Source organism: Lepidochelys kempii, chromosome 15, assembly GCF_965140265.1.
Source record: "Lepidochelys kempii isolate rLepKem1 chromosome 15, rLepKem1.hap2, whole genome shotgun sequence".
NCBI classification, from domain to species: domain Eukaryota; kingdom Metazoa; phylum Chordata; order Testudines; family Cheloniidae; genus Lepidochelys; species Lepidochelys kempii.
Window position 1 is genome coordinate 11,019,042 of NC_133270.1, and position 27,633 is coordinate 11,046,674.

Below are 27,633 nucleotides of genomic sequence, written 5' to 3' on the forward strand. Positions count from 1 at the left end.
AGAGAACTACAACTCCCAGCATACATTGGGACAGCCGGCTCCTATATAGTGAGTTCCATCCGGGTTCTTGTCTTGCTGTTGGCGACTCGTCGCCATTACAGGGGAACAGCTACAGTACGCGGTAGCTGTAGGAGCGGCGCCAAGGAGCCCGCGCTGCCTGGGCGGCGCCGACCCCCCCACCGCAGCCAGTGCCGGGCCCCGCGGGGCTCCCCGTCCTGTTGCCACTCCCCCCCGGAGCCCCGCAGGCCCGGCCCGGCCTCCTCCCGGCTCTCTCCCTGTTTAAGCGGAGCAGCGAGAAGATGTCGCCATGAAGGAGGCCGAGTCAGCGCTGCGCCGCCCCTGTCGGTCCCCTTCGCGGGCCATGAGCCTGGGCCCCCGTCGCCTCCCCCAGTGCCCGTCCTGCCCCCCAGCTCAGAGCCGCTGCTCTCCACTCCCCAGCGCCGTCGGGGCGCCCGTTGATGCTGCAGAGCTCGCCCAGCGCGGCCCCCGCCTCAGCTTCCGACATGGACAAGAGCAGCCCCTGCAGCTCCGGGATCCCCGGCTCCTCGGCCGGCAGCAAAGGGCAGCAGACCCGCTCCGCCTCGGCCGGGCCGGCCGCGGGGGAATCTAAGCCCAAAGGCGGTAAGAGACAGGCCCAGGGGTAAGGGGCGCTGGGGTAGGAGCGTAGCCTCCAGCCAAGGTGCTGACAGGTGTGTTGCACTAACAGGGACGGGGCAGGGGTGGGATGGGCCGCCAGGCTGTGTAACAGTCGGAGGGCTCCATGCTTCTGGGAAATGTCCACATCCGTCCCCAGGAGGTGGGCATGGGGCAGTGGTACTAAGGGTCCAACGGGTTGGTCCGCAGCCCAGGTGGTATTGATCCACTGTTGTTAGTCCCTGACAGGATACAGGGATACTGTGAAATGAGTTGGTGAACTTGCAAGTTTCCAGCCTTTAACATACTGGGCGTGTCTGGTAGTTTTGGAGAGGCCAAGAATTGTATGCCTGGCATGCATTGCCACCGTATTATCACTTAATGGAGCTTGGAAACTTGACCATCTCTCCCTTGTAGGTGTTCTTTAGGTCAGCGCTGAGACACACTTGAGGGAGAGGGGAAGATGTGTAAAGAAACTTTCTTGCTCACGCCCATTTGTGCAGTACATGAATGGACAGTCACTTTGCCCATGCTGTCACTTGAGCCGCTTGTAAGCACTAAGATCACTACTGATGTTGTTAAACAAACAAACATGCTATCAGTTTCTGGCCTTCCTATATCCCGGTCAGCTTAAGCTTTCAGCAGCAATATTACCTCCTGAGTAAGGTTCCTTTCTAGTGTTAATAGAAGTGTTGTGTATGCCAAGATGATGTGACCTGAAGTAGTACTCTGTCTTTTGAATGGTGGCTTCCTGCCTAGGATGTCTAAGCAACTTACAAATTACAGCTTGACCCGCCTTGAGGCAGGGCCAATATCTTAACTACAGATGGAAAGGCTGGGACTTACACAAAGTTAAATATTAGAAAGCTTTGTTCCTAGCTCTTCCAAAATCCAGGAATAATAAATCCTCATCCCTTGGTCTAATTACAAGATAAGTGGTGTTAAACTTGGTTGGTGGAGAGGGCTGAATTTCACTCTATGTTCAATGGGACAGGTTATAAATCTAGATTTACACACATCACTCAGTCCACACCAGACTACTTACTTTTGGTAGGAGGCTTATACTAGGATCAAAATTAGAAGTGGCAATTGAACATCTGGTTATCACTATTATTTATTCAGTACCACTTAGTGGAAGAACACGCTTATCATTAGGACCATTATTTCTAGCCTTTTGTTTTTCCTCCATTATTCTTTTTTCTCTCCCTCATCCCTGTTTGTGTTCTGTCTTTCCCTCAGGTTCCCTTAACTGCACCAATGCCTAGTTCTCTCTTCCACGGGGAACATTTCCACTCCTTTTCCCATTTTACTGCTCACCTTTTTAGCAAGTGAAGTAACCTTGTAACTGAGCTTTAGAGTTAACTGTCTTTGAGATAGGAGGTGGAACATCCATACTTCTAGAGCTGTTGTTTCAGGCTGCCTGCAGACTTTGGGAAGACCACCCATATTAGTTTTACACTTGGATCACATTTTGAAGGCTTTCTTTGCAACTGTGAGTACTAAAAACTCTTAACATGAATATTTTCTGCATAATTTGTCATGCAGGCCATAAAGATACATCAGAGAGGCTGGATCCATCTTGCAGGCTGTATATTTGACACCCTTGCACTCTAGTATTAAAGGGATCTTGTATGAACCTATAGTAGTTAAATATAACATTTCAGTTTAGATTATTATTGCACATAGCTTCTCTCACTGATGGTTTATAACCATCTTGTGTATCACTTGTACAGTTGCACTACATTATTTTAAGGTAAGGGTCTGATTGTCAGAAGTGCTGAGCAGTAGCCGTTCCATCCTGAGGCAGTTGGAGTTCTTGGAGCTTGACACTTTTGACAGTTTGATCCTAACTGTTTCTAAGTATTGAAATTTGCAATAATACTTGATATTGCTGGACCCTTTGACACAGAACTATTCACAATACAGTCTAATTGGAATGGTGCTGGGATGGCTTGTACTCCATTTCCTTCCTCTTGAGTGTTTTGATGTCTCAATTGTATTATAAAAAAGTGTTGGCATAATGACAATGTATACCTTGGCGAGTCTACCAGTGAAATGAAATAAGTTTCAAAGAGTAGCTATAGACAGTTGAAATAATGAAATATGTGGCTCTAATTCTTAAGGTGTTAACTTCTCCCTAAGACTTCACTGCATATGTCAAATTGAAGGGCATACGTGACATACTTTATCTTTAAGCAACTGGAGTGTGTGCCAGATTACTTGAATGTGGAACACCAATATCTTTTTAGGATGCACCATAACTGATGTTATTTTTAACTTAAAACCTGTTTTTAAAGATATTTTGTCATTGTGAGTCAAATACGTGGGTTCTTTAATAAAAACAAAAAACCAAAAAATTAACTTTTTTTTTAATTTTTGTAATTCAGGTGTAGAATGGAATACTCAGATTGGAGAGCTAATGTCAATTATATAGCAAAAAGCTATAAACTGAGCTGTTTTAATTGGATTGTTTTAAAAATTGTGTTAATGCCTGACTTAAGACTTAACATTTTGAATAAATAAATACTAACTTCTGAATATATATCCACTCAGGTACTATTCTAGTGCCTCAAAGGTATTGATATAATAGAGTAATGATCAACTTGCTTGATTTTGTATATAGTTATAAGTCAGCAAATAGCTCTGAGGTTCCCTCTGAAAAAGAAGGGATGCCGAGTTGGTGCATTTGAAAATGAAGTGATTTAGAAGCTTAGATCCCATTGACTTTCAGTGGAAATTAAGCTCTTAAGTCATCTAGGCACTTCTGAATGTCACTTGCTGTGAACAGTTGAGAAACTGGAATAGAGACTGGTGAAATAGAGTACTTTATCACAGCTTCTGACTTATGGATAAGGCACCTTGCGCTCCTTTCAGGGTGTGCCTTGAAACAGTTTATAGAACTACAATGTTCTAAATGTGAATTCAAACTTTAAAAATTTAAGCACAATGCTCCCATGTCTGAGGGGCCCCCTCCTCTCACAATTAAAGATAAGAAATATGATGTGTTCTACCTAGGGTTCATATATTTGAAATGAGATAACTATTAGAAATGAGCCCTGCTTCATTAAAATGAGCTGTTTCTGGATTAACACTTCTAGAGACGATTAGTGCTTTCAAAAGTATTCATCATTAGATTGGAACAAGCTGCAGGGCCCCCGAAGTGAGAGTGTTTGTTTTGGCAACCAGTAGCGAAAGTCTATTTGGAAATGATAGTTAGTTTTTTAAAAGCATGTACATACAAAGTCCATTAAAATTTTTTTTTGGGAAGTGGAGGTAGGGACAGGAACTGAAAGCTTTTCCTAGGCCAAGGAATAAAATTCTGAATTAATTTTGGGCTAAATACAGAAGACCGCTGGATAAGTACCTTTGGTAGGAGAGGTCACCGGAGGCAGTTCATAGTAACCTGAAATCCATAACTGAGGCATATCAGGGAAGAAAGATGACAGTGGACAGTAGAAGCTTTTTTCTGACATGCTGCCTGCCAAAACAATCAAAAGGAAGAAAAGCCCTTTTCCTGTAGTTGTAGGGAAATAGGCAATCCTATCTAAGATGAGCTTTTGCAGCAAGACTAGACATTCATATGGTTTCTCTGGCTTTACATCTGACTCTTCTCTCATTTAAATCTTGTTTTACTACAACCCTGGTGGTTCTTAAAATTCTTGAGAATTTTCATGCAGACCATCCTGAAGAGGGGAACTGCCTTCAACCAGTAAAGTTGTGAAGAAAAGGTGTCTAGAATCTATACCACTCTGGATTCTTGATCAAAAGGCACAGACTAGGGATTCCTTGACCATAAAGTGTGATGCAGTAAAGTCGTCATAATGATGAAAGGGAAACTCCTAAAAGCCATGGAGTCAGGTTGAAGGGATGTAATATGATAGGAATGCTCTGGTAAGAGTTGACTGACAATTTAATGTTCATAATGGCTGTAATTTTGTGTTAGCTATACTAAGGTGGGAAATTTCCTTGCTGTCAATTGCAGGGGAAGATGACTGCTACACCTGACAAGAAGTAATCTGACCCAATTTAAAGAGACTGAGGCTATAAAGTTAGCTTGACCCCTTATTTGCAGATACATTTTTCTGTCCCCTTCTGCTCATGGATTGAAAAAGTTCAAAGTTGCTGTGGCCTGTCTAGAATATGCACTGTGACTATAGATGTAAGAAGGCTGTTCAGTGATGAACTTCAGCTCAATTGGCTTTCCATATAGACATTCTTAAAGTTAATTTATGAAAATAGCTAATCCTAATCCAATAGCCATTCCTTGTCTTCGGAATGAATTTTAATTATACCAGAGACAATATCTGACTCTCAATGGTGTAAGTTACAGCTTCTTCTCTACAGTCAGAAAAGTCTGTCCAAATCACCATAGTCCAGGCCTGGTTACACCCTGAATATTTAGCTGCAACTGGTGTGCTTCTCCAGATAACATTCTGCACCTAAGGTGTCAGGCTGACTTGCAGTCTCTCCCATGTGCACTGTAATTGCTGCACAACTCAAAGACACATGCTGTGATACAATAGCAGGAACTGTTTGAGTTCTCAATTCTGAATTTGGCTCTGCCATTAGGCCAAGTACCTCACTAGTTTTGTCAGTAAATAGTGGCAGAGTGGTTGCATAATGCCTCTTGAAAGCTTCCCTGTCACTTCTTAACTAATGATTAATAAATTACTGCCCTTGTATTTCTCTATGTAATCTGAAAGGTGTTTGGCTTTCGTCTTAATCTTGCAGTAGAAGATCTTCAAAATTATCACTCTTTGGAAATCACAGGCACATCTGACAAGTAAAATTCTGAATTGCGTGGGCTTTAAGAATTGCGTGGAGTCACTGGAAGCTGAACTGTGAAAACTGGTGCAGTAGGCCTCTTAAACTAGTGTTCCCCCACAATTCTAAAGTGTGGTGGCCACACCTTTCCATCCCTGTGCATTTCCTTTCTACTAAGAGGTGAAAGATTTAATTGGTCTTAAGATACATTTGCTTTTTTTAATGTGTTTGTATTTTAAAAGCATCTGGATGCTTAGTCATGTAGAGGTATGCACAGCCCTTACTGCTCCCTAAACACACTTGGGGGGGGGGGGTCAGGAGGGAGAAATTAAACTTTTGCAGTGAAAAGTGTGGAGAATAGACATGAATGAGATCATTTGGTTGGTATAAATGTGCAGCTGGGTTGCTACTGATGCCTGTAGCTCAGGAGTAATAGTGGAAGATAGTTACCAAGGTTAGTGGAACAGTAATTAATATGATCTTAAAATAGGGAAGGAGGGAAGCTGTTAGCTGCAAAAGACTTGTGCAGAATCCTGGGTGATGAAAAGGGGGCAGAAGCCTGCTACCTCCCAATATGTGGGTCTAGATGCAACTGATATTCTAGTGCTGCTGTTGTGAGGCATTAGGTTTGATACGTCACAATGGACCTGATGCAATGTTAATTAACATTTCTGGGAGGGAATGCTGTATTGGCATATCTGTGGGCTGATGACATTGAAAATTAAGCTCTAATTTTATTCTCCTGTTTCAGGAAACAAATGTATTAACCTGGTAATGCCACTAGATACACAGGGAAATGGATTACCATGTTTGGACTCAACCTGACTTTACATTTAAGAACTTATTGGAACTTTAGGGGGAAGTGCTTTGTAATGTTACTGAAAGATCCTCTGCAGTAGTCTAGGAAGCATTAGCAACTCTTGTACGCATTTAGAATACCCAACTAATGTCTGACTGCTCTTCCATTCTTGTGAGCCTTCGAATTAAAGCCACCACTTAGTGCTTGCTGCTAGTGCTTTCTGTAGTAAAATACCAGCAGTGTGCTCAGCACTCTCACCAGGCAAACAATCCCTGCATCCAGGATTTGGGGATTTACTCATTAAAACACAGATTAGATGACTGCACTGGGAGACCAAAGGTGGTAGTGGTGTGTTGAGGCAGACTGACATTTTGTGGGCATTGTGGAAGAAGTGTGGTTTTTAAGAAGAGAGCCTGATGCATTGTACTACCTTAAGCATAGGGCCTAGGATGAAAGAAGGCACAAAGAAGAAAAAAAAGTAAACAGAATAGTGATTAAAAAGAGAAGCCCACATAATAGAGAAATGTGGGAGATCTAGAAACAGACAAATGCAGGCAGGATGGTACCTTTACACATTCTAGACCTGAAAACTCATGTAATCAACTAAGGGCATGTCTACAATACAAAATTGTCAACTGAAGTTATGTCAGCATACAGCTGCTGCAGTAATTAAATCGCTTTGTGTGTCCACACTATGCTTCTTGTGTTGGCAGTGCAAGTCCTCACCAGGAACCCTTGTACTAACTGTTCTGTCAGTGCAGGGCATTGTTAGACGGCTTCTGAAAGTCAGTAACAGTTGATGTAAGCATCAGTGTCTAAGCTGATGCTGCGTCGACTTAATTACATTGACTCTATGCCTCTCATGAAGGTGGAGTTAAGTCAGAATAGCGGGGCAGTCACATTGGCAGGAGCAAAATTTTACTGTAGACACTTACATGTTTAGGTCGATGTAAGCTGCCTTGCATTGACCTAACTCGGTAGCATAGACCAAGCCTATATGTTTCCAGAATAAAAAACTAACTGATGGCTATTGAGTGTTTTGGAAAAACACCAGAAGCTAGAAAATTCGGTCTTGACTACTTGGTGTCAAATTGTTCTAATTAAACATACCCTGCTAGTGGCTGTTCCTGGTTCTAGCCTGAAACTAGTTCTGTAAATGAATCAAGTGTAGTGTAATACTGTCCTCAGTTCAGCTAAACATCTGCCTTATGTCTCCAGTCCTTTGCTTGGTATAGGCTCTAAGTAGTGGTGGATTTTGGTGTATGTTTCAGTAAATGCTGATTACGGAGCTGATTCTGCGTAGAAACTATCCATGGTATGAAGAACCTGGACAATAGAAGCTAACTTAGATGCATCTTATTTCAAGGCAGCAAGACATCTGTCTTTGTTGGATGCATAGGTTCCTGGATACTAATGTGCCTGAAAAGTACTTTGCTGTGGGTTTGGTGGTGTAGTTAGAGAAGTCTTGGAGCTCTCGATAAGAGTCAGTATTGTCTTGCTGTAGACAGGTATAAAAATGATCCAAGCCAAATGCAGTCCTGTCTTAAAGGCATAAATTACTTGACTGCCACTAGAAAAGCAGTGGAAGTACCTTGCTGAGCTTGAGTCTGATGATTTTTTTTTTCCCCCCAGATGGTAAGAATGCAAGTGGATCCAAACAACGTTACAATCGTAAAAGAGAAACTTCATATTCAAAAAATGAGAACTTTTCCAGCCAGTCCCGTCGCTCCAATTCACAGAAAAGCAAAGCTTTTAACAAGATGCCCCCTCAGAGAGGGGGCACTGGGGGCAGTGGCAAACTTTTTAGCTCTTGTAATGGTGGAAGACGAGATGAGGTGAGAATTGTAATGCTATGTCTGCAAGGCGTCTTTTTGTGGGACGAGAGGATCACTCTGACCTGCTAGTTAGGTCTCCTGTGTACCCTTTCTGGGCTAGGAAGGGCAAGAACCCTGAGGTGGTAACATCGCTGAGATGCCAGATTGAGTGAGATCAGAACAACTTTGCAACATCTGAGAAGAGGATGCTCTTTGGTCTGAGATTTCTTCAATAACAAGACCAGTGAAACTAACGGAAGTACAGTCTGAGAATGGGTGTATAGACAGGCCACATGCATATTGTGAAACACAGGTTCTTCATGAAAATGATCTCTTAGTAATACAGCTTTCAGTTCCTAAATCTGTGACACATTTATGTCCAACCACTTGTGTATTCTGAATCCCACATTATGGAATATTTAGCAAAGTAATCTGATTAGTCCTGATGTGATCTAGTGAGGAATAAAGGCAGACCAGGAATCCTTTCATGCTGATGTATACTGTCAGTGGTCTGCCTCCCCCCACTTGGCATATAACCATGTTACACCCATTTTTTTAAACTAGCAATTTAGTTTACGAGTATCACGTATTCACTTACTATATTTTCTGAGTCCTAATTCTGTCCATTTCAACTATATGGAAACTAGTCTAAAATCATGAGATCCCTGGAATGATCCTAAAGCTTGCAATACTGGCTCTTTAAAGGGATATTGTCATTTTAAAAATAGCTTTTGTTACCCATGTCTCTAATCCTAAACAACTAGTTTTAAAAATTAAAAAAGCTTTCACTTTTCACTACAAAGGTTGCTTTACACTTCTATTTATACAACAGAAAAAGATTACCCAATCTTAACTTTCAAGTTTGTTTGCATTTCTAATGCCGCAGTATTTGATCTTCAGACCTGGAGTGGGAGAAGGTGAGTAGGTAGGGGTAGTGCATTTCCCTGTATACCATTGAAGGGAATGGATCTGTGCTTGTGTTGATAAGTTGCAGTGTACCAGCTTCCAGTAAATTCTAACCAGAACCGTGTCCTTTTTTTGTTTTGTTTCTTAGGTAGCAGAGGTTCAACGGGCAGAGTTCAGCCCTGCCCAGTTCTCTGGTCCAAAGAAGATTAGTCTGAACCACTTATTGAACTTCACCTTTGAACCCCGGGGCCAAGCAGGTCACTTTGATGGGAATGCCCACGGCAACTGGGGGAAAAGGAACAAATGGGGACACAAACCCTTCAACAAAGAGCTCTTCCTACAGGCCAAGTGAGTGGAAGATCAGCAGGGCTCCTAGACATTCATATGAATGAGCTCTAAGGGAATATGTATTCACTCTGTAGGTGATTGAGTCAGGGAATTCAGTATTTAATTATACTGAATGTTTGTAGTGAGTGGTGTGGTTTTGTTTTTTGTATTGGTTACTGAAGTTCTGCTCCACTGGTTCTGCCTCCACAGTATTGGTGCAAGGGTTACCTTGTGTGTACGCAGAAGGGTGAAATATGTTCTTTTCCTGATTATAAAAGGAGATATTGGTATCTGAGAGAAAAAAAAGGAAATGCAGTTAAAGGGACTGAGTGTGAAGGATGGAAAGGGTAACACCCTTCTGCCCAAATACTCAAGCACCACCTGTAAAATTTAATATACCCTGTTGGGTCCAGGAAGGCCTGTGGTCCCTTTCCCACTTAAGTAGTTCACATTTCCTTTCTAACTCAAGTAATGTGGTGTAAACAAAAATCCTCAATCCATTTTAGTACAATGAGATGTTAAAAGGTGCTTCTTTTGGGATCAAAGCAAGTCTCAATTTTTAAGTCCTCATGTGCAGAGGTCTTTGTTTTTAAACAGATACATTGTAATAGTTACTCATCTTTATCTTTAAAGATGACTTGAATAATTTTAACTTATGCTTAGAAATATGTACTGAATGCATCAATCAAGGTAGTTAGTTTAGCAGATGAACTCTTTCTTTTTAAGCTAATATACTAATGGCTTTCTCTCTCATATGGGCAGGTTGAACATTTTCTGTATCTGATCACCACTTTTAAGACCATGAAAAGTACTGCTAAAATTGTGGTCATTTACGTTTTTGTATACTACGGTAAAATGTGAATATACTTTATTGCTATAGAGACTTCCTATAGCACTTGTCTGAATAGTATGTGATTTCCTGCCTTGTGTTCTACCTAGTTCAGTAGTTTCCTTTATGGAAACCTGTTTCCACTGCATAAGTTCCCTTTTGTTTAGTCTGTACTCAGACAAGAACTCAGACAGGATAGCCAAAGTGCAGGGAGAAGAACTGTGTCCAAAGATGTACTGGCTCTGAACTTAGCCCTGTTAGGTTCACTGATGGTAACTGCTGGCCATGGTCAGCCTAGATGCCAAGTCTTTTCATGTACCCAGCATATGGCTGTGCTAGGCATTCTTGGGTACTGTCTTTAAGGACAGGACTGACTTGGTCTCTTGAGGATCTTAATCCAAAGGCCGCTTCTGCTGTTACCTGGACACAGCTGAAATAGGTGACTGATCAACTATGATGCCTTTGTGTCTTCCGTCCAGCTGCCAGTTTGTGGTGTCTGAGGAGCAGGACTACACAGTGAACTTTGCTGACCCAGATACCTTGGTCAACTGGGACTTTGTGGAGCAAGTGGTCAGTAGTGATGGGATGGGTGTTTAAAACTTATTTCTCTTCTTCTACCTATCTAATATTTTTTTTAAAAAGTGCCTACCTGTTGCTCTAGTTGTTTTTGACATAATGTGTCTTTAGTTGCCATCAAGTTTCTTTCCTCCTAGTATTGCATGAATGACAGAGGGGAATCTGATAGGGAATTACTTTTGAAAGACTCCGTACACGATAGGAGCTTAAGACTGCCAAACACTCTTATGAGGAAGAAGATCTCTTCCTCCTTGCTTTATAGATGGAAGTTTTATAGGGATATTAAGTGTGTTTCTGATGCACTTTTTTCCCCATAGTATTATGGAGAAATGTTGTCAGCCTTCTGACAAGGTCACAGGGATGGAGTTTAAGGAAGTGTGCTGTGTAGAATGCTTTTACAGACTCTTATTCTGTGCATGGGCAAACGTCTTTTGCCTCACAACAAAAATCTGTAGCTACTTTGAAGCACCCCAGGATTCCAGCCAGATCTAGAAAATAGCATCTGTCTGTGTGTCTCTCTCTCAATACTTAATCTATGATGCAGATCATGCATTTGAGAGGGAGTGTGTTTGCTGTTACCCTGAGCTTGATGCTTCTTTGGGAACTCATGCATGTGCACACTTCCCCCAGTAGTCTTAAACGGATTACATATACGTTATTTAAGAAGCATCTGTCTAATCTTCTAATATGTATGTTTAAAGAAATCAGTGGGCCCTAAATTTCTAATCAGGGAGATGCAGAGAAGTTTAGTTGTGTAATTATGTTGTGAAGTCAAGGTGACACCAAGAAGTCCACTGCTGTCTGCAAGATTAGTTGCCTTCAGATGACTAATCTAGTAATCCTGGAGATGGGGGGTCAGTGAACACATGAAAAGGGAAACTAATCTGACTAGGACACCAAGCCTCCTTGTACATTTGAAGAGTCTGACAACAATACCCTGTAGATGGCTCTACAGACTACCCTATGTGCATTTTAAAAACATTGTTCCTGCTAAACCATATGATCAATTTCTTGGTGACTGAAGGAATATTCTCTCCCTGCTTTCTTGGAAAGGTTTCGGTCTGTCTTGGCCAACTATTTCCACCCTCTAGAGAAAGTGACAACTTTGCAACAAATTCCCAAACGTATATCTCAATTTATAATCTCTAGCTTTAATAATTTCTTTATATTCTGCTTCTCTTATGGCCATCCAGCGAATTTGTAGCCATGAAGTGCCCTCCTGCCCAATATGCCTGTATCCACCTACTGCAGCCAAGATCACCCGTTGTGGGCATATCTTCTGCTGGGCATGCATTCTGCACTATCTCTCCCTGAGTGAGAAAACCTGGAGCAAATGTCCCATCTGTTATGGGTCTATTCACAAGAAGGATCTCAAGAGGTAAGACTTGCAGGGAATTGAAATACCTTCATCTTTCTGTACAGTTAATTCTTGTTACTTAGTCTGTTCCTGTATTGCAGTGTTGTTGCTATGGAAACACGCCAGTATGCAATTGGTGACACCATTACAATGCAGCTAATGAGAAGGGAGAAAAGTGTTTTGGTAGCATTGCCCAAATCCAAGTGGATGACTGTAGAGCAGCCCATTCACCTTGGAGGTGAGTACTTGTGAACACTCTCCTGGAATGTTGGCTGCATGTATGACTAAAACTTGGATGTGGAAGCTGGTTGCTATGGGGAAACCTCACTTCTCTCACTCTACGTGGATTTATATATGGCAGATTACAAAACTTAACTTGATCAGTATTTAAAAGCAAACTACCACCTCTTAAATGACTGACCTGCAGTCTCCTACCCCATAACTCCCTTCCATACGCTTGCATCATACATTGTATTCTTTTCTTGTTTCTGTGCTGCAAGGCCCTGCCATCCCAGAATAATTTACACAACAAGCCAACATTCAGTATTTCATAACTGTTAATGCATCACTGCAGAGCTCACTTCCTTTTGTTGGTCTCTCTTTGTTCCCCATATGTGGGTTTTTCCCCCCTCTTTCTCCTCCCCCCCCATGGCTCAGCCACAGAGTGAATTATTTTAGATTTGACTTATTCTGTAGTTTATGCTAGATTATTTCAGAGATGCTGTGTGTAGCAGCAGCATATGCATGATTCTACCAGTGGAATCTCCGAATGGGGAATATGGGAAAACTTTCAGGTTCTTGAGAACCTATTACCTATCTGGGGCTTGATCATGAGCTTCATAGAGTTATTTATACAGTGTCATATGTTTAAAGCACTAATGGATAAGATAATGATACAATTTGTGTGACTGGTGTCAACATTCTTCATTTTATCACTGGTTTCAGAGTAACAGCCGTGTTAGTCTGTATTCGCAAAATGAAAAGGAGTACTTGTGGCACCTTAGAGACTAACCAATTTATTTGAGCATAAGCTTTCGTGAGCTACAGCTCACTTCATCGGATGCATCCGATGAAGTGAGCTGTAGCTCACGAAAGCTTATGCTCAAATAAATTGGTTAGTCTCTAAGGTGCCACAAGTACTCCTTTTCATTTTATCACTGCTGCTTTATGGGTTATCTTCACCTGTGGTCTTTCACCAATCCTATGAGGGAGGACATAGTTTAAACTTAGCTCTAAAGGTCAGTCTCCCAATATAGGATCCCGGAGCATAGAACTAATTTCAGAGGTTTTTGCCTTGGATATTTAAAAGTTAAGATTGAGTATACATCAGTAACTTTGGTTAAGAAACAAAACATACAGCACTACAGGGATATTGTAAGACTTGGCGTCCATATAACTGCAAATCCAGAAAATTTCAGCATTAAGCTTGCTCTTAAAAGAAATCCAAATATGGTAAGAGATGCAAAATGCACAGACAAGATTCTCTCAACCCCCTCCCTTCTCAGTTTTTGTCCTGTAGTGACACTATGAAATTGGGTTGAGGGTTGGATTTGGAGGAATGAAGATATCTAATGTCCTTTTAAAAGCTTGTTTCTAATCTGGGATTTCAAATGCTGAAATTGCTTTTATTAATTTGCGGGCAGAAAGCAAAAAGAATATTTTTGTCACTGTTTAAATTTTGGGTTTAATACCAAATTGAGATTAAGTTCCCCTCCCTCAGAGTGAGAGCCAGCATCCTCTGAGGCCCTCCATCAAAATGAGGAAAGACCAGACTTGCCATTCCTGATGCTGTTAGGGGGGTTAAGGCAGGAAATACCTTCCAGGCACTACTTATTTCATAAAGAGACCAAAGCCCATCCTTTTTTAAAAAAGAAAAAAAGAAGCCCTTTATGGGTTCTCTAAATGTGCAGAATCCCACCCTACAAATGTTTGATGTGACCAAGTCACTAAAACAAATATCTAGTGCAGAAATTCTTGCTGAATGTTTATGGAGACGTAACTTAATAGCTTGCTATTGGGATTTACAATAAACTGATCTCCTATCTTAGTAACTTCTTGCCAACAACATTGCTTATGCACAGATTTAGTCTTCCTAGTAGACTTCCCCACACAGAGAGTAGATGAGATTTTAATAGGAATGGCCAAGTTGAATTTGGACCTTGCTGCACATTGGATGTCTTACTGATATTCTTTCCAGATGAGCAGCACAGCCAATTCTCTAAGCTGTTGCTGGCATCCAGGAAGCAGGTGCTGCAGTGGGTGATCTTGGAAGAGAAAACAGCATTGCTACGACAGTACGAGGAGGAAAAGCACACCCCTGAGGCTTGCTTTATTGAGGCAGCTATCCAGGAACTGAAGGTGAGGATCCCCAGTTGTGGTGGATGTTAATGGTATTTGATGCTTACTGTGTTTTTAATGGAGGCCAAGTATCCACAGCAGGTTTGGTTTGGGGGAGCCAGATAAGAAGTCTCTCAATATAGAGATTATTTTTGGAAATGTGTGATTCAGTATCTGCAGTAGTAACAAAAGAAAATAGTTAAAATCTCAAATATTCTTCCATTTGGGGCACAGAATACTGGCAAGGTAGCTTGCTTTTGGTGACACCTGCTGATCAAAAGCAGCAATATAAACACTGAAAGGGAATAAGAACTACATGCGCCCCAATCCCTATCACTGACAGAACTCTGCCACCTGGAATGCCACCAGCCTCTGAATAGTGTCTTAACTGCAGAGGTAGTTGTGGAAGCTTGCTGTTGGTGAAGCCAGGCTCTCCTTGTGTCAGGAATAGCTAATTCTTGGGATAACTCTTCTTTTGTCTATAAAACCTCTTTAACCAAACCTGTAGGTTATTGCTTGTTTCAAAGCCAGTATGTGGTAGATGGCCTGCAGAGGTCATTTCTAAGTAAGCTGGTGTCTCCCTCTATTACAGAAGTGGCCACTGGGTGAGGGAGAATCTTGATCTGTGACAGTGAGAGACACGAGGGGAGGGAATACTGACGTTTATAGTGTCAGTCTCCTGGAATAAATAAGAAACTGAAATGTGTTCTCTTTGGGGTGGCCTGTAGTATCGAGAGAAGGCTCTAGCTTCATTGGACCAGAGTAGCGACATCGATGTCACAGGAGCCACAGTAGCTGTAGAAGAATTGGCCCTGATGGCGCCCTCTATGGCCAGGGTGCCTGCAGCTTCCCAGGAGAAAAAGGTGGGTTTTTTTGTCTCCCTTTCTTCCCCAGGACAAGCACAGTTAGGATCTAACTCCACCTCCTCACTATAGTGCAAGGTGAGCAGGCACTGAGGATATCTACCCTTCTCAGAGCATTTGTGTACCAGAGATTATAGTTCTTCTGAATGGGATGATGTGAGTTGGATACTGACTCTACACTGTGTGTTTGAGTTGTTTTTTTGTTTTTTGTTTTCTGTAGCAGTGTGTTCTGGAATATCTTTCTGCATTTGATGAAGAGATGGTGGAAGCCCACTCTGATTCTGGAAGCTCCTTTCCTCTTCCCCTGGAAGCAGAAGAGGAGGAGGTACTTGAGGAGGTACCAGCTGTGAATGCTACAAAAGAAACTAGTCCATCAGAAAGTAACTACCAGGAATCTAAAGTTACAGCCAACAATGAACGTTTGCGCAACAACTCTCCTTTTTACTATTTCTATCAAGGTTAGTGGAATGGGGTCTGTTTGTGGAGGGAGAGGTAAATGCTCACCAAAAAGTGCCCCAGGGGAAACATTTGTAGCTTCAGTGGATTCATGAGCTTGTTAATTAACCCCTATGAAACAGAACTTCAGAGAAGAAAGTCTAACATTTCTTGCCATTAATGTTTGACGCTCCAGGGGAGAAGGGGGTTTGGCTTTGAGAAATCAGTAGTTCCAGGGGAGTTAAGGATGAGGTGGGAAGTACAGAAGTGACAAGTGAATTTCTTCCCTTGTAGCGGAGGATGGACAGTGTATGTACCTTCACCCTGTGAATGTTCGCTGTCTTGTTCGTGAGTATGGCAGCCTGGAGAACAGTCCAGAGAAGCTCACTGCAGCTGTGGTGGAGATAACTGGCTACTCTATGACTGAGGTAATTGCTGTAGCTTTTTCTTGTGTTACCAATCATGGCCTTTTTCTTAAGGAGGGCAGTTGAGAGCTGATGGTGGGTAAGATACTACTAGGAAATGCTAACTTACAGTGGTTGTCAAGCATTTTCCAGTACTCGCTGAAGCACTTTTTTCCAGGCTGGGGGTAGGGTTGGGATCTGCTTAAGGCATCTTTGGAAGCAGCAATGCCTGTAATAAATTCTCATGAATTGACTGGCTTCGCTGGTGTTCCTTCTGTTTCCTCTTCCTGGGAATAGATTAATGGGGAGTACTTGGCATAACTGTTTCCAAGACAGGTTCCTAGAATTTCAAGTGTTTAGTGGGTGAGAGTAATGTCACCCCCAAAAAGCCAGTGATATAGATGGTTGCGAAGGGAGAGACTTGGCCTATGGGTTCTAATGCCACAAGATACCTGATCTTTTCTCCTTTCAGGATATGCGACAGCGCCATCGTTACCTATGTCACTTGCCTCTCACCTGCGAGTTCAGCATCTGTGAACTGGCTCTGAAGCCACCTGTCATATCAAAGGAGACCCTAGAGACATTTTCCGGTTAGTGCTTTCGTTCCTTTTCCCAGGAGGGATGATGCCCTGTAACCATAAAGAGTTTGGAAGAAGGGATGTCTGTTTCTGTGGGTGGGAGGACAAATGGATAACAGGAATGTAAAAGGCTGGCTTGCTCCTCAGTCACACTAGTTCATGATGATCCTAGCTAGAATTAGGGATTGCCTTGTTCAGGTTAAGGAACTCCTCTGATTTGTCTGCAACAGGTGAGTGTTTTATTTGTGTAGATTAGACAAATGTTTGAGAGAAGAGTATGGACGAGAGTGGGAAGGATCAATCTACAGTAGAACGTAGACACTGCACTAACTTGCTTATGCATAAATTAATGATCAACTAGTGATAGTGTCTCCAAAACTGAAAAGTTTTTTACCAAGTATTAGCTTTTACCTGGTCTCCTATAATTTGTGTGACACTTAGATGACATTGAAAAGAGGAAACGCCTGCGGCAGAAGAAAGCACGTGATGAGCGGCGTCGGGAACGCAGAATTGAGATGGAGGAGAATAAGAAGCAGGGCAAGTGTGAGTCTCACTTAACCACAACTGGTGGGTTTCTGCTTCTCTTCAAATGCTGGGAAGGTTTGAGGATATGGGGTTAATACATTGGGGATAAGGTTGGGGGCCTGCCATGATCACAAGTGAATACGTATTAACCTTGCCATAAATTGGGCTTGCTGTAGAACTCTAGCACCCTTTCCTTAGACGGTGAGATCATGAGTTGCGCTACCTGGATCAAGGAAGCATTTAACAGAAACTGCACAACTAACATACTACTTTACCATGCCCAACACATTGAAGCTGAAGAACACGGTGGGGGGGCTGCCACGGAAAGGATATACTGCATTCATGTAACTCCCAGGATTCTGTCTCTAAATCCAAATTAATCCCTTCAACTGGAAAGGTGAAGGAGGAACAAATATCTTCTATTTGGGTTTTTTCTCAAGGAGACAGTAGCAGTATTGCTACTTTCCCTTCAAGGAAGAGACCACTCCCAGAGCCCCTGAAACAACTTGACACTTGCACACCAGTGACCCATTACCCCGTATTAAGCCATGTTCTGATTAAAAACTTTTTCTGGCTTTCTCTAGATCCCGAGGTCCACATTGCTCTAGAGAACCTGCAGCAGTTTCCTGCCTTCAGCGCCTGTTCAGGAGAACTCATCAGCAGTGATGACCAGAGCTCCTCTTTGTCCCTTCTTGGCAGAAGCTCTGTGCCTCTCACAGGTGAGCAGCTGGAAGAATACACAGATGGATTGATGCAGTCCCTCCCCCAGGCTTTCTGACTCGGAACACCAAGCTAGACTTTCACTGCTGACCACAGAACCCTTTTGCATTGGTGGTGAAATCCAAAAGTTCAGCACCCAGAAATAGAGGACTAAAGTATATCTCCATAAGTGTTGCCTACCTTCCACTATGTCTTGTCTGTATCCTGGATCTGAGCATTGCACTGCAGCCACCACTTACAAGAAGCCTCATATTGTAGGAAAAGGAATAGCTACTTCCAAGAAATGGACCCCCACTCCCAAGGGGAGCTGGGAAGGTTTGTAAGTAACTCTCTACAATTCTGCCTTGGGTGAACCACCATTTATTTTTCTTGTGTATTGTAACCTGACACATGCTACCTTTAGCACTGAATATAGGATATGTTTTCCTGGGTTAGTCCTGAGAAGGATCAAGTTCAATGACTCCACCACCTTAGGTGTATCTCACCTTGGGTCTCCTTTCCAGCATTCTGAGATGGTTCTTGGTCACTTGCTCTCTAGTAAGTGTCCCTGTATTAAAAACATGTTGAGACAATCTGTATAAGAGGCTAAATAGCAGAGGGGGGAAACTGAAACATCGACAAGATGCTTTGAGATGAAAGCTGGAAATTTTGGGCTATAACGCATTGTTTGACTTGGCTGGCACCAGCTTCTTTCTCCTCCATTACACAAATGTGGGATTTTGCTAATGTAATTGGCTTTCCTGTTTGACTGAATCTTGTCTCTGCAGAGTCTGTCTCAACTCCATTGTCAACTGCTGCCAGCCTGGCTAGCCCATCACTCTGTATTGGGAGCCTGGAAGAAGAGTCTCCCTTACCCTCCTTTGCCCAGGTAAATCCTCTTCCCTTAAAGTTGCATATGCAACAGAACACCCAGCTGACTATCCTCCTTGCTGTTTCCTCACTGGTCTGAATTTTAAGACCTCCAAGCACAGTCCTAGTGGCTGCTAAAATGGGATGGTCCCTCCACTCTTCAGTTGATCAGTGCTAATGTTTGGCAAAAGACCCATACTAGGCAAAGTCCTGTTTTCTGGCTTGAAAGTTGTATTGTACAACTTCCTGGGGGCGTGGGCAGGGATGCTGACAGATAGGCCTTGGTCTACTTTCTTATGCACACTTTTTTTCTCCCTCCCTTGTTAGATGTTGAGAGTTGGAAAAGCAAAGCCAGAAATGTGGCCCAAAGCTGCCTCAAACACAAGAGGTAAGGAAACCCTACCTCCAGTGATTATCTTGCATAATTACAGGTGTAATGGCTACTGAATAAAAGCACTCTTGTACAAGCTCAGCAACACAATTCTTCCACCATCTGTGGCCTTTCTAGAAATCTCCTTTCTTCCAGATCAGAATACCCTGGCACCTCCTGTTCCAGTGGATAGTGATGGAGAGAGTGACAACTCTGACCGTATGCCTGTGCCCAGCTTCCAGAATTCCTTTAGCCAAGCTATTGAGGCAGCCTTCCTGAAGTTGGATAAGCCGTCCACATCTGACCCCGTCTCTGGTAAGAACAAAGCAGTTTGTCACCTAAATAGTCTAACGTGCCCAGCTCCCTGACACTGGAAGTCCTCCCTCCCAGTGTACAGGGGCCATAAAAGCCCTATCACTGGCTGGCTGGGCAAGTTTCCCCCAGTGCTGGCACTGCATAAGGCTTATGGGCAGTGATGAGATGCCAAAATCTTAACCGGTTCCCTATAAAAAGTTCTGGTTTAAGGGATGTGCCACAGTATGTATTTTTTTGTACCAGTAGGGTTACCATTCCTCCATATTTTCCCAGGAGGAATTTTTAAAATTCCTCCCAGACAGCGATTTTAAGTACCAAAAAGTATGACCTGTCTGGGAAAATACAGATGTACGTTAACCCTACCTAAAGTTTGTTTTTTGTTTTTTTTTTAAAAGATGGGCCTGAACTAGAAATGAGCTCCATTTCACATGTGTGGGTCCCCACCACTCCCTGGGGGTGTGCTAGGGTGACCAGATGTCCTGATTTTGGGTTGTTTTTTTTTTCTTATATAGGCTTCTATTACTCCCCACCCCATCCTGATTTTTCACACTTGCTGTCTGGTCACCCTAGGGTGTGCACATGTGTGGGTCCCAGCTGCTCCCTGTCCCCCTCATTGAAGCAGGTGTTAGGGTTACTGCCCTGGGAACTGTAGGGCACCAGTGGACATAGGGCCAGCTACAGACAAGGGCGTGGGGCAGCATTGGCTGGAGGCAGGGCAGGGGGTGCGTGCGGGGCTGGCGGCGGGGCAGGGGGTGCGTGCAGCAGGGGCTGGCTGTGGCTGGGGGGTGTGGTGCTGGCTGTGGGCAGGGTGGTGGGTACTCACAGGGAGAGCGGTTCGGAGCAGCCCAAGCAGTAGGATGCAGCCCAGGCCCAGCAGAGCAGCCGGGGACCCACCAGGCAGCAGTGGGAGCCCCAGGGTCAGGGGAGCAGCAGCACCAGGGCTTGTGCCCAGGGCCATGTGGCAGCCCACATAGCTCCTGCAGCGCAGCCCCCCCAGTGGCCGGAGGAGGAATTGCATCACTGCTTGGCCAGAGCCCATCAAAGCTTCAGTGCCCCCTGCAGGGAAGCGGGTTAACAACCGGTTGTAAAACTGCTTCAAAATTTAACCACCAGTTCATGCGAACCAGCTCCAGCTCACCACTGCTTATGGGGTCCTGCCCAAGTCCTGATGTAGCAGTGGTGGTATGTTGGGGATGGAACTGTAACGTACAATACTAGAACCATTCTAAACAGTTCCAGGTTGTGGAGCTGCTCAGAGGCAGCCTTAAGAGGGAGCTGCTCTAAGTTACAGTGGGAGTTGCACCAGCCTCCAACAAGCCCAGAATCTTATCGGCACAGAGATGGCTTATAACCACCTTTGCCCCCTCTCTCCCTGGACTGCACCTGAGTAGGACGTCCGAAGCACAGCACACAAACGTATCCTGGGTATTCATCATGTGCCAGCTTCTGCTGGCTTCTCCCTATGTGCAAGGATTGGCTTTCTGTGGTAAGGTGGGCCTAGCTCACCCCAAAGTTTTTTTGTGCCTCTGGCACTCCAGTGATGAATTCTGCAGCCATATAGAAGTTTCAAACTAATTCATATCTAGACTCTTAAATGAATCAGGCATCAATTGATACACTAGTCCTTGTTCTTCTGCTCAGTTTCATGCTGCCATGAAAGTTGCAGTGTATTGCAGGCTCAATATTTATGATCCATAACTTGGTAGAACTGTTTGTCAGTGGGAAGCAGATGCATTTTTTTATTTCTAACCTTTATGAATGGGATTGAAATGACCTCCTCTTTGGAGGTGAGCTACTCTCACTTGCTACTCAATATTTGCCTGCATCCAGCTGTGTGATGGATAAGCATGCTAGTTCAGAGCTACTAAAATGACAGCAATAAGAACAGTTCATACTGCTTGACTATTTCAAATTCTAGAGACTCAGAAAACAACCCATCAGATTTCATGTTTCACCTTTGGACAGCTTCCTCTAGCCACCATAAGGGCTGGTAATGTAGTTTTAAAACAAGTCCTAAAATGCTGTAGCATTGTGTGGCAAAAATTCCACAGCAATAGACAACAAGGTCCTAGGTACCTACATTGAAACTAACCCTCCTCCCCAACCTATTAACCATGAAATGGGAAGATCACTGTAGCTGGGAAGAAATATGGCTTCGTCTAAGCCAAAAAAATATAAATCTTTCTTTTTCTTTTACAGAGGAAAAGGGAGGCAAGAAAAGAAAGAAACAGAAGCAGAAGCTGCTATTTAGCACCTCAGTTGTCCACACAAAGTGATGCTGCTGTCCAAGAAAGTTCTGTCTCCTGGTTTTCATTTGCTTTTTGTTTTGCTGCTATAGTTTAAGTATTTAAGCTTGAACAGACTAAATCCATGTTTCTAGGCCTTGGGGGAAGGGGGAGAGAGGAGAGGACCATAGATATCCACTTTTTATTCTAGCACTTTCAATTGGTTTATACAAAATCGAAGTATTAAGAGAAACTGAACCTGGCAATGTTTAGCCAAGGTTTCCAGTCTGTGCCAAGTCAGCTCTTTTGGCCCATCAGCGGTTTGAATGTGTTTTACTGCTGTCTGTGGCACTGCCAGTTTGTTGCAATATGGTGTCACTCAAAAGGCAGAGAACCTCTACTCTCCCTATTGGTGTGTGTGTATAGAGAGGAAACAGTACACAAGATCTGGCAGTAAGTGTAGTTTGCTGTAAGGCAGAATCCTTTTTCTTAGCAAGTGCAGTTTGCCTTCCACTGGAAATGGGCAATATTGAAGAGGTTCCTGTTTCTAGATCATAGTAGGAAGGAGGGTTCTTAGTCTCTAAAATGACAGGAATAGCAGTTACTAACTCCTTCTGGTGCCTAAGGATTAGATCTAGGGTGGGAATATAGTAGATTCTTGTTACCAAGCTCAAGTTACAATACATACTGGACTCTCTGCGTTTCAGAATGAATGTCAGGGAATGACTTACTGTTGCATGTTAGTGTGTTAACATGGATGTGGTAAGACAGGTTGCAAAGGAATTCTTTGTCTCCATGATCTGGAGCAAACATTCCACCCTAGAGTCTCTTGATAACTAGGCTGGGTGGGGTTTTTTTGAGATCAGCTGCATTTGAATCAGAGGAATGTGATATCTAAAATCTGCAGAATTATTAACCCTACAGCAGGCAGCAAGGTTATTTGTCCTGGGTGGGGGCAGGGGCCTTATTGTGCTTTGTGCAGGGATGTAAGTTGGATTGTACTAGGCTCATCTTACTATAAACCTTTTTCTCCCTTCCCCTCTCTTCCCACACTTTTTTTTTTCCCCCCCCCTTGGAGCAATCTCATTCTGCACTGCCTGTGGTTTAATTTGAAGCTAATGCATTAAATGGTGTGGATTTTCATTAAATAAAAGGAACAGTAGGTGTAATGTACCAGCAAAGACAAACAGTTGCAATAAATCATATGCACACTTAGAATTATAGTGCTGCAGGGGGCAGGAGTCCTTCCTCTGTAGTACTGTACCCCTTTTGTTGAGACTTGAGTTGGAAATAAAGTTAGGCTGAGCAGCCACTACCTGAAAGATTTCCTTCACCACCAGTTGGTAAAGGGGAACAATGTGGTTGTGCCCTTTAGCTTGCAGGCCTTGCTTCTAAAACAGCAGCTTTAAGTTCCTTAACTAAACATGTCAAGTCATCTTACCTTCTTTCATTTGGATATGTTGACAGACTTACTATACAGTGAGCTTTCTCACCTTAAGAAAAGGAGAAAATGTTAGATTCTTAATATGCTAGAGAGAAGTTCTGGCAACTTTATCAAACAGTCTGAATAAGAACTACACCTTGTCCCCCTTTAGTTCTTCCTTGGTATCACAACTATCCCTGTGCTAGACTTGTTTTTCTAATAACATAAGAATGGCCATACAGGGTCAGACTAAAAGCCCATTTAGCCCACTGTTCTGTCTTCTGACAGTAGCCAATGCCACATGCCCTCAGAGGGAACAAACAGAACAGGTAATCAAGTGATCCATCCCCTGTTGCCCATTCCCAGTTTCTGGCGAACAAGCTAGGGCTATCATCCCTGCCCATCCTGGCTAACAGCCATTGATAGACATCCTCCCTGAATTTTTTTTTTTTAAACCCTCTTATAGGCTTGGCCTTCACGACATTCTCTGTCAGAGTTCCACAGGTTGACTAGGTGTTGTGTGCAGCAATACTTGCTGTGTTTTTTTTAACCTGCTGCCTATTTTAATTTAGTGGCCCCCTAGCTCTTGTGCTCGAGAACATAAATAACACTTATTACTTTCTCCACAACAGTCATTTTATAGGCCTGTCATATCTTGCCTTAGTTGTCTTTCCTAAACTGAAAAATCCCCATGTTAATCTCTCCTCATATAGAAGCTGCTCCATTCCCCCCCACTAATTATTGTTGTCCTCTTCTGAACCCATTCCAATTTTTTTTGAGATGGGGCTAAAAGTCAACTTTTTAAGAACCTTTCAGCCAATGTTCAACATATACCCGTTCCTTTGCAAACCATTTTATTTAACACTAACTCAGTGTCTCTCCATCTGCTAGAGTAAACTGCTTTGTTTACACTAGGACTCAACAGAAAACATGCCACTACTTGCTCTTGTACTTCAACAGCCAAGTTGCGTGGAATAGTTTTGGTCTAGAGAAGGTGCTGGCAGCTCACTGAAGCCTTGTCTGTACTAGCTCCTCTATGTGAGCTGAATTAGTTCAGTGATGGGAACTTTCCTTTTACACCAACTCCTGTTCTTCCCTGAGTGCTATGAATATCTTAACCTTGATTTGTGATGCCCTCTACAGTAGGTGTTTTGCAGTCTAAACCTTACTAGTGTTAGGATTCCATAGATACTGGAAAAAAAACATTTTTGGGGGGGCCTTACATTCTCCTAGTAGCAATGGATCACCTTTCCTCAGCAGTGTGAATTAATACACTAAGTACACTTCAATCAAAAACCCCAGGTATCTCTTAGTGTGTTATTTAAGGTAGTAGAGCAGTTGCTCAAACTTATTCTTTGACAGTTAGAAACAGGTTAACCATGGACTACAAAAGCAGGCAATATATTTAACCATACTCAAAGAAATATCCTCTATAGGATACTAAGTCAGTTTAATCTCTACTATAAAAAGCAAGCCTGATCCAGTACTAAGATGATTCCCATAGATGTGTGTAGTTGGTTAACTTAGAAGTCCTTGGACTTGTTTAAAAAACAAAACAAAACACTGCTCCATTCTTCAAATAATTCCAATGAATAGCTTGCTTATTCTTCCATGCCATTAAAAAAACAGCCAACCTACCACCCTTCGTCTGCTATACAACCTGGTGAAAGCCACCACTCCATTTCCCCCTCTTGGCTTGAAGAGATTCAAACTCTTGCTTAAATAGCTTAACCTAAAGAGTGCTGTAGTTGAGTTTTAAGGCTGCTGCACAGTGATTTCACAAGAAAGCAACATATTTTACCCTTTGCTTTATTTCCAAAAAATCAAATGTTTAAAAAAGTTGGGCAAGAGATGTCTTAATCCTTATCTGCTCAGCATAGGGCAGAAAGCCCAGGACATCTTTTAACTGGAAGTTATCCGATTGTCTCACAGAAGGCACTGCACTAGTTTTAGGTTTATGTTCAGTCTGTCTCTGCACAGTCATCTTCATCCCCACTTTGAGACTGCTCCTCCTCCACTTCCTTAAGGCAACAGCTTAACACTGACTTCTGGATGGACTGTCTTTCCTCTGCAACAATGAGGGTGAGGTAAACAATGAAAAGTGTCACTATTCAACATGCCTTCACAAAGAGGGAAGTACAAGAAGTTCACATAGCTACACTGACCAGCTGAGGAGCCCAGCTCTACCAAATAACCAGACTGACAGGAGAGAAATAACAAATGCATCATACAACATAAAGTCCATGTGTAACAAGGCCCCTTTTAGAATGTATGAATGGAGCAGCTGCTTACCTTCACTGGTGCAGTTGTGCAATAGTAGCAGCAGCTGTTTCCTATTGTACTGAATGAGGAACTTCTGACATGTTCTTATTGTCCCTGTTGGAGAAACATGGGAACAAGTTCTGTATGTTAACAGAGGGCTGAAGCAAATTAAATGCAATGAAGTAGCACAAGAGTCCATTTAAATGCTGTAGCTCACGAAAGCTTATGCTCTAATAAATTGGTTAGTCTCTAAGGTGCCACAAGTCCTCCTTTTCTTTTTGCTAGAATGTAGTCTCCCTGCTCATGCCGGTAGTAGTACTGTAGTGGATCAAACAGCAAGAACAGCACAGGCTATAATATTAATCAGCTACAGAAATCGTGCTAAACAATTAAAGAACTCTTACTATCCCTCCAGCCTTCCTTCCCTGTTTGAAACTTCTTGACAGGAACTCAGTTACCACTTTCCTCCACTTGAGATTTGATCAAAACAGCTCTCCGATGGCAGATTACCAAAATGTGATCAGGGTGGCTAGCTCTTTGTTGTAAGTAGTGAAGTTGAGAGAATAAAGTCACATCTGCAAAGTAGGAGGGCCTTTGTTTTAAAGCAGTAACAGAATAATGGAGGACAGATGAGTGAATAACTCAGCATAATGAAAAAACCAGCAGAGCTTCTAGAGTCCATAGCAGAATGAAGAATGTCTTTGCTGTTGGATGACCTATTAAAAGTGAGTTTATGCTAGCCTCAGTGAGGCACTACATGGGCTTCATCTGTCATATAACTGGAAAAACATTAAATAACTGAGGGCTCTTTCCCTCCTAATTATTACAAGAGTAATAAGAAACTCAAGATCTCAAAGTTCTGAGATCTTGCTGCACTAGGAGGAATTAGAGGTTTCAGAGTAACAGCCGTGTTAGTCTGTATTTGCAAAAAGAAAAGGAGTACTTGTGGCACCTTAGAGACTAACCAATTTATTTGAGCATAAACTTTCGTGAGCTACAGCTCACTTCATCGGATGCATACTGTGGAAAGTGTAGAAGATCTTTTTATACACACAAAGCATGAAAAAATACCTACCCCCACCCCACTCTCCTGCTGGTAATAGCTTATCTAAAGTGATCACTCTCCTTACAATGTGTATGATAATCAAGTTGGGCCATTTCCAGCACAAATCCAGGTTTTCTCACACACACACACAAAAACCCACTCTCCTGTAAGTAAGTAAGACAGGCCCCCAAAGAAAACTTATTGAAAATCTTACCTCCAACATGTAGTGTGTTGAAGAAACAGGAATAACGCTGGTTTCTGTTCTCTAAGTAAGTGACAAAGGGAAGAGCTGACCACAGGAGCCTGTAGAAGTCCTTTCGGCAACGTAAGAGAACTATGCCTGTATAGGCATTGAGATATTTCACTGGGCACACAAAACAGCTGATTAGAACAATTGATCTTTCATTGCTCACTTGAACATTATATCCTATTTCAGAAATTCTGGTTTATTTACAGAACCTGAGGTTCCAAGTAGCTTATACTGACGCAAAGCCTCAAATGTTTTCCAGAACTAACTCTACATATTTGCTGGCTGTGCAGCCACAGCATGAAAGGCGGTAGGAGACTAGACACAGCAAGGGCCTATGCTGATTCTTCCCAAGCCTCTCGCCTCCAGTCAGGAGGATGGGTACGACAACGCACTGCACTTTCATCAAGGGCTGCTAACACAGAAAAATTGCCACGAGCCAAGGGACTGCACTTCAATCTCCTTTCAGCCCCGGGCAGGGCTTTGGGAAGTGGGGGCGAAAGGCCCATTCCGGATCGGTCGGAGACCCCGCTCAGCGCGGGAATGACACACATTTGTTGGTGATTTTTCAAGACTCACCCACCCCTTGTGACACCGAAACAAACACCCCGCGCTCTACGTCCAGTGATCGATGGGCAACCCCCGACCCCGTCTCTGGGGTGCGCGCAGTCCCCCGAGAAAGGGGGTCCGGGAGCAGGGGCAGCCGGAGACCTGTGAAGGAGATGGAGCAGCAGGCCAGCCCGTAGTCCCCGTGGGTCCGGGCCACCGCATCCTTCGCCGCAGCGCTCACCGCCCGCTCGTCGATGCACTGCCGGCAGCGGGGGTCTTCGGAGACGATCTCACACAGCAGGTACCTACAGCGCAAGGCACCGCGTTAGGGGCGGGGGGGAGAGTGACCGCGCCGAGCGGAGCAGAGACCCCAGCCTCACCTGTGCTTGAACCGCACCATCTCCTTGTCCTCCGGCCGCGCGCCAGCCTCCCCGACAGGCCGAACCAGACAGACACTCAGCTCAGCCAATGGGAGTGTCGT

General features: G+C 43.3%; 2 protein-coding genes across 6 annotated transcripts; one reads left to right on the forward strand and one right to left on the reverse strand.

Moving 5' to 3' along the window:
* Nucleotides 1-67: 67 nt before the first annotated feature.
* On the forward strand, nucleotides 68-26,227 carry RNF10 (ring finger protein 10). 2 transcript variants are annotated; one of them, XM_073312923.1, is made up of 17 exons: nucleotides 68-621; nucleotides 7,829-8,031; nucleotides 9,065-9,264; nucleotides 10,552-10,642; nucleotides 11,842-12,026; nucleotides 12,107-12,243; nucleotides 14,203-14,363; nucleotides 15,071-15,205; nucleotides 15,426-15,663; nucleotides 15,935-16,068; nucleotides 16,517-16,634; nucleotides 17,064-17,165; nucleotides 17,732-17,866; nucleotides 18,635-18,735; nucleotides 19,044-19,104; nucleotides 19,243-19,401; nucleotides 21,601-26,227. In XM_073312923.1, the coding sequence occupies exons 1-17, from the start codon at nucleotides 459-461 to the stop codon at nucleotides 21,675-21,677; spliced, it is 2,400 nt and encodes a 799-aa protein (XP_073169024.1). In that variant the 5' UTR covers nucleotides 68-458; the 3' UTR covers nucleotides 21,678-26,227. The 2 variants fall into 2 exon arrangements, with proteins under 2 accessions (XP_073169024.1, XP_073169025.1); XM_073312924.1 differs by lacking the exon at nucleotides 68-621 and adding an exon at nucleotides 1,946-2,125.
* On the reverse strand, nucleotides 24,843-27,633 carry POP5 (POP5 homolog, ribonuclease P/MRP subunit). Of its 4 annotated transcripts, none has more exons than XM_073312929.1 (5): nucleotides 27,533-27,633; nucleotides 27,315-27,457; nucleotides 26,571-26,621; nucleotides 25,342-25,425; nucleotides 24,843-25,117 (listed from the first exon to the last, which is right to left on the reverse strand). In XM_073312929.1, the coding sequence occupies exons 1-5, from the start codon at nucleotides 27,550-27,552 to the stop codon at nucleotides 25,011-25,013; spliced, it is 405 nt and encodes a 134-aa protein (XP_073169030.1). In that variant the 5' UTR covers nucleotides 27,553-27,633; the 3' UTR covers nucleotides 24,843-25,010. The 4 variants fall into 4 exon arrangements, with proteins under 4 accessions (XP_073169030.1, XP_073169029.1, XP_073169028.1 ...); XM_073312928.1 differs by having other exon boundaries at nucleotides 26,571-26,720; XM_073312927.1 differs by having other exon boundaries at nucleotides 27,183-27,457.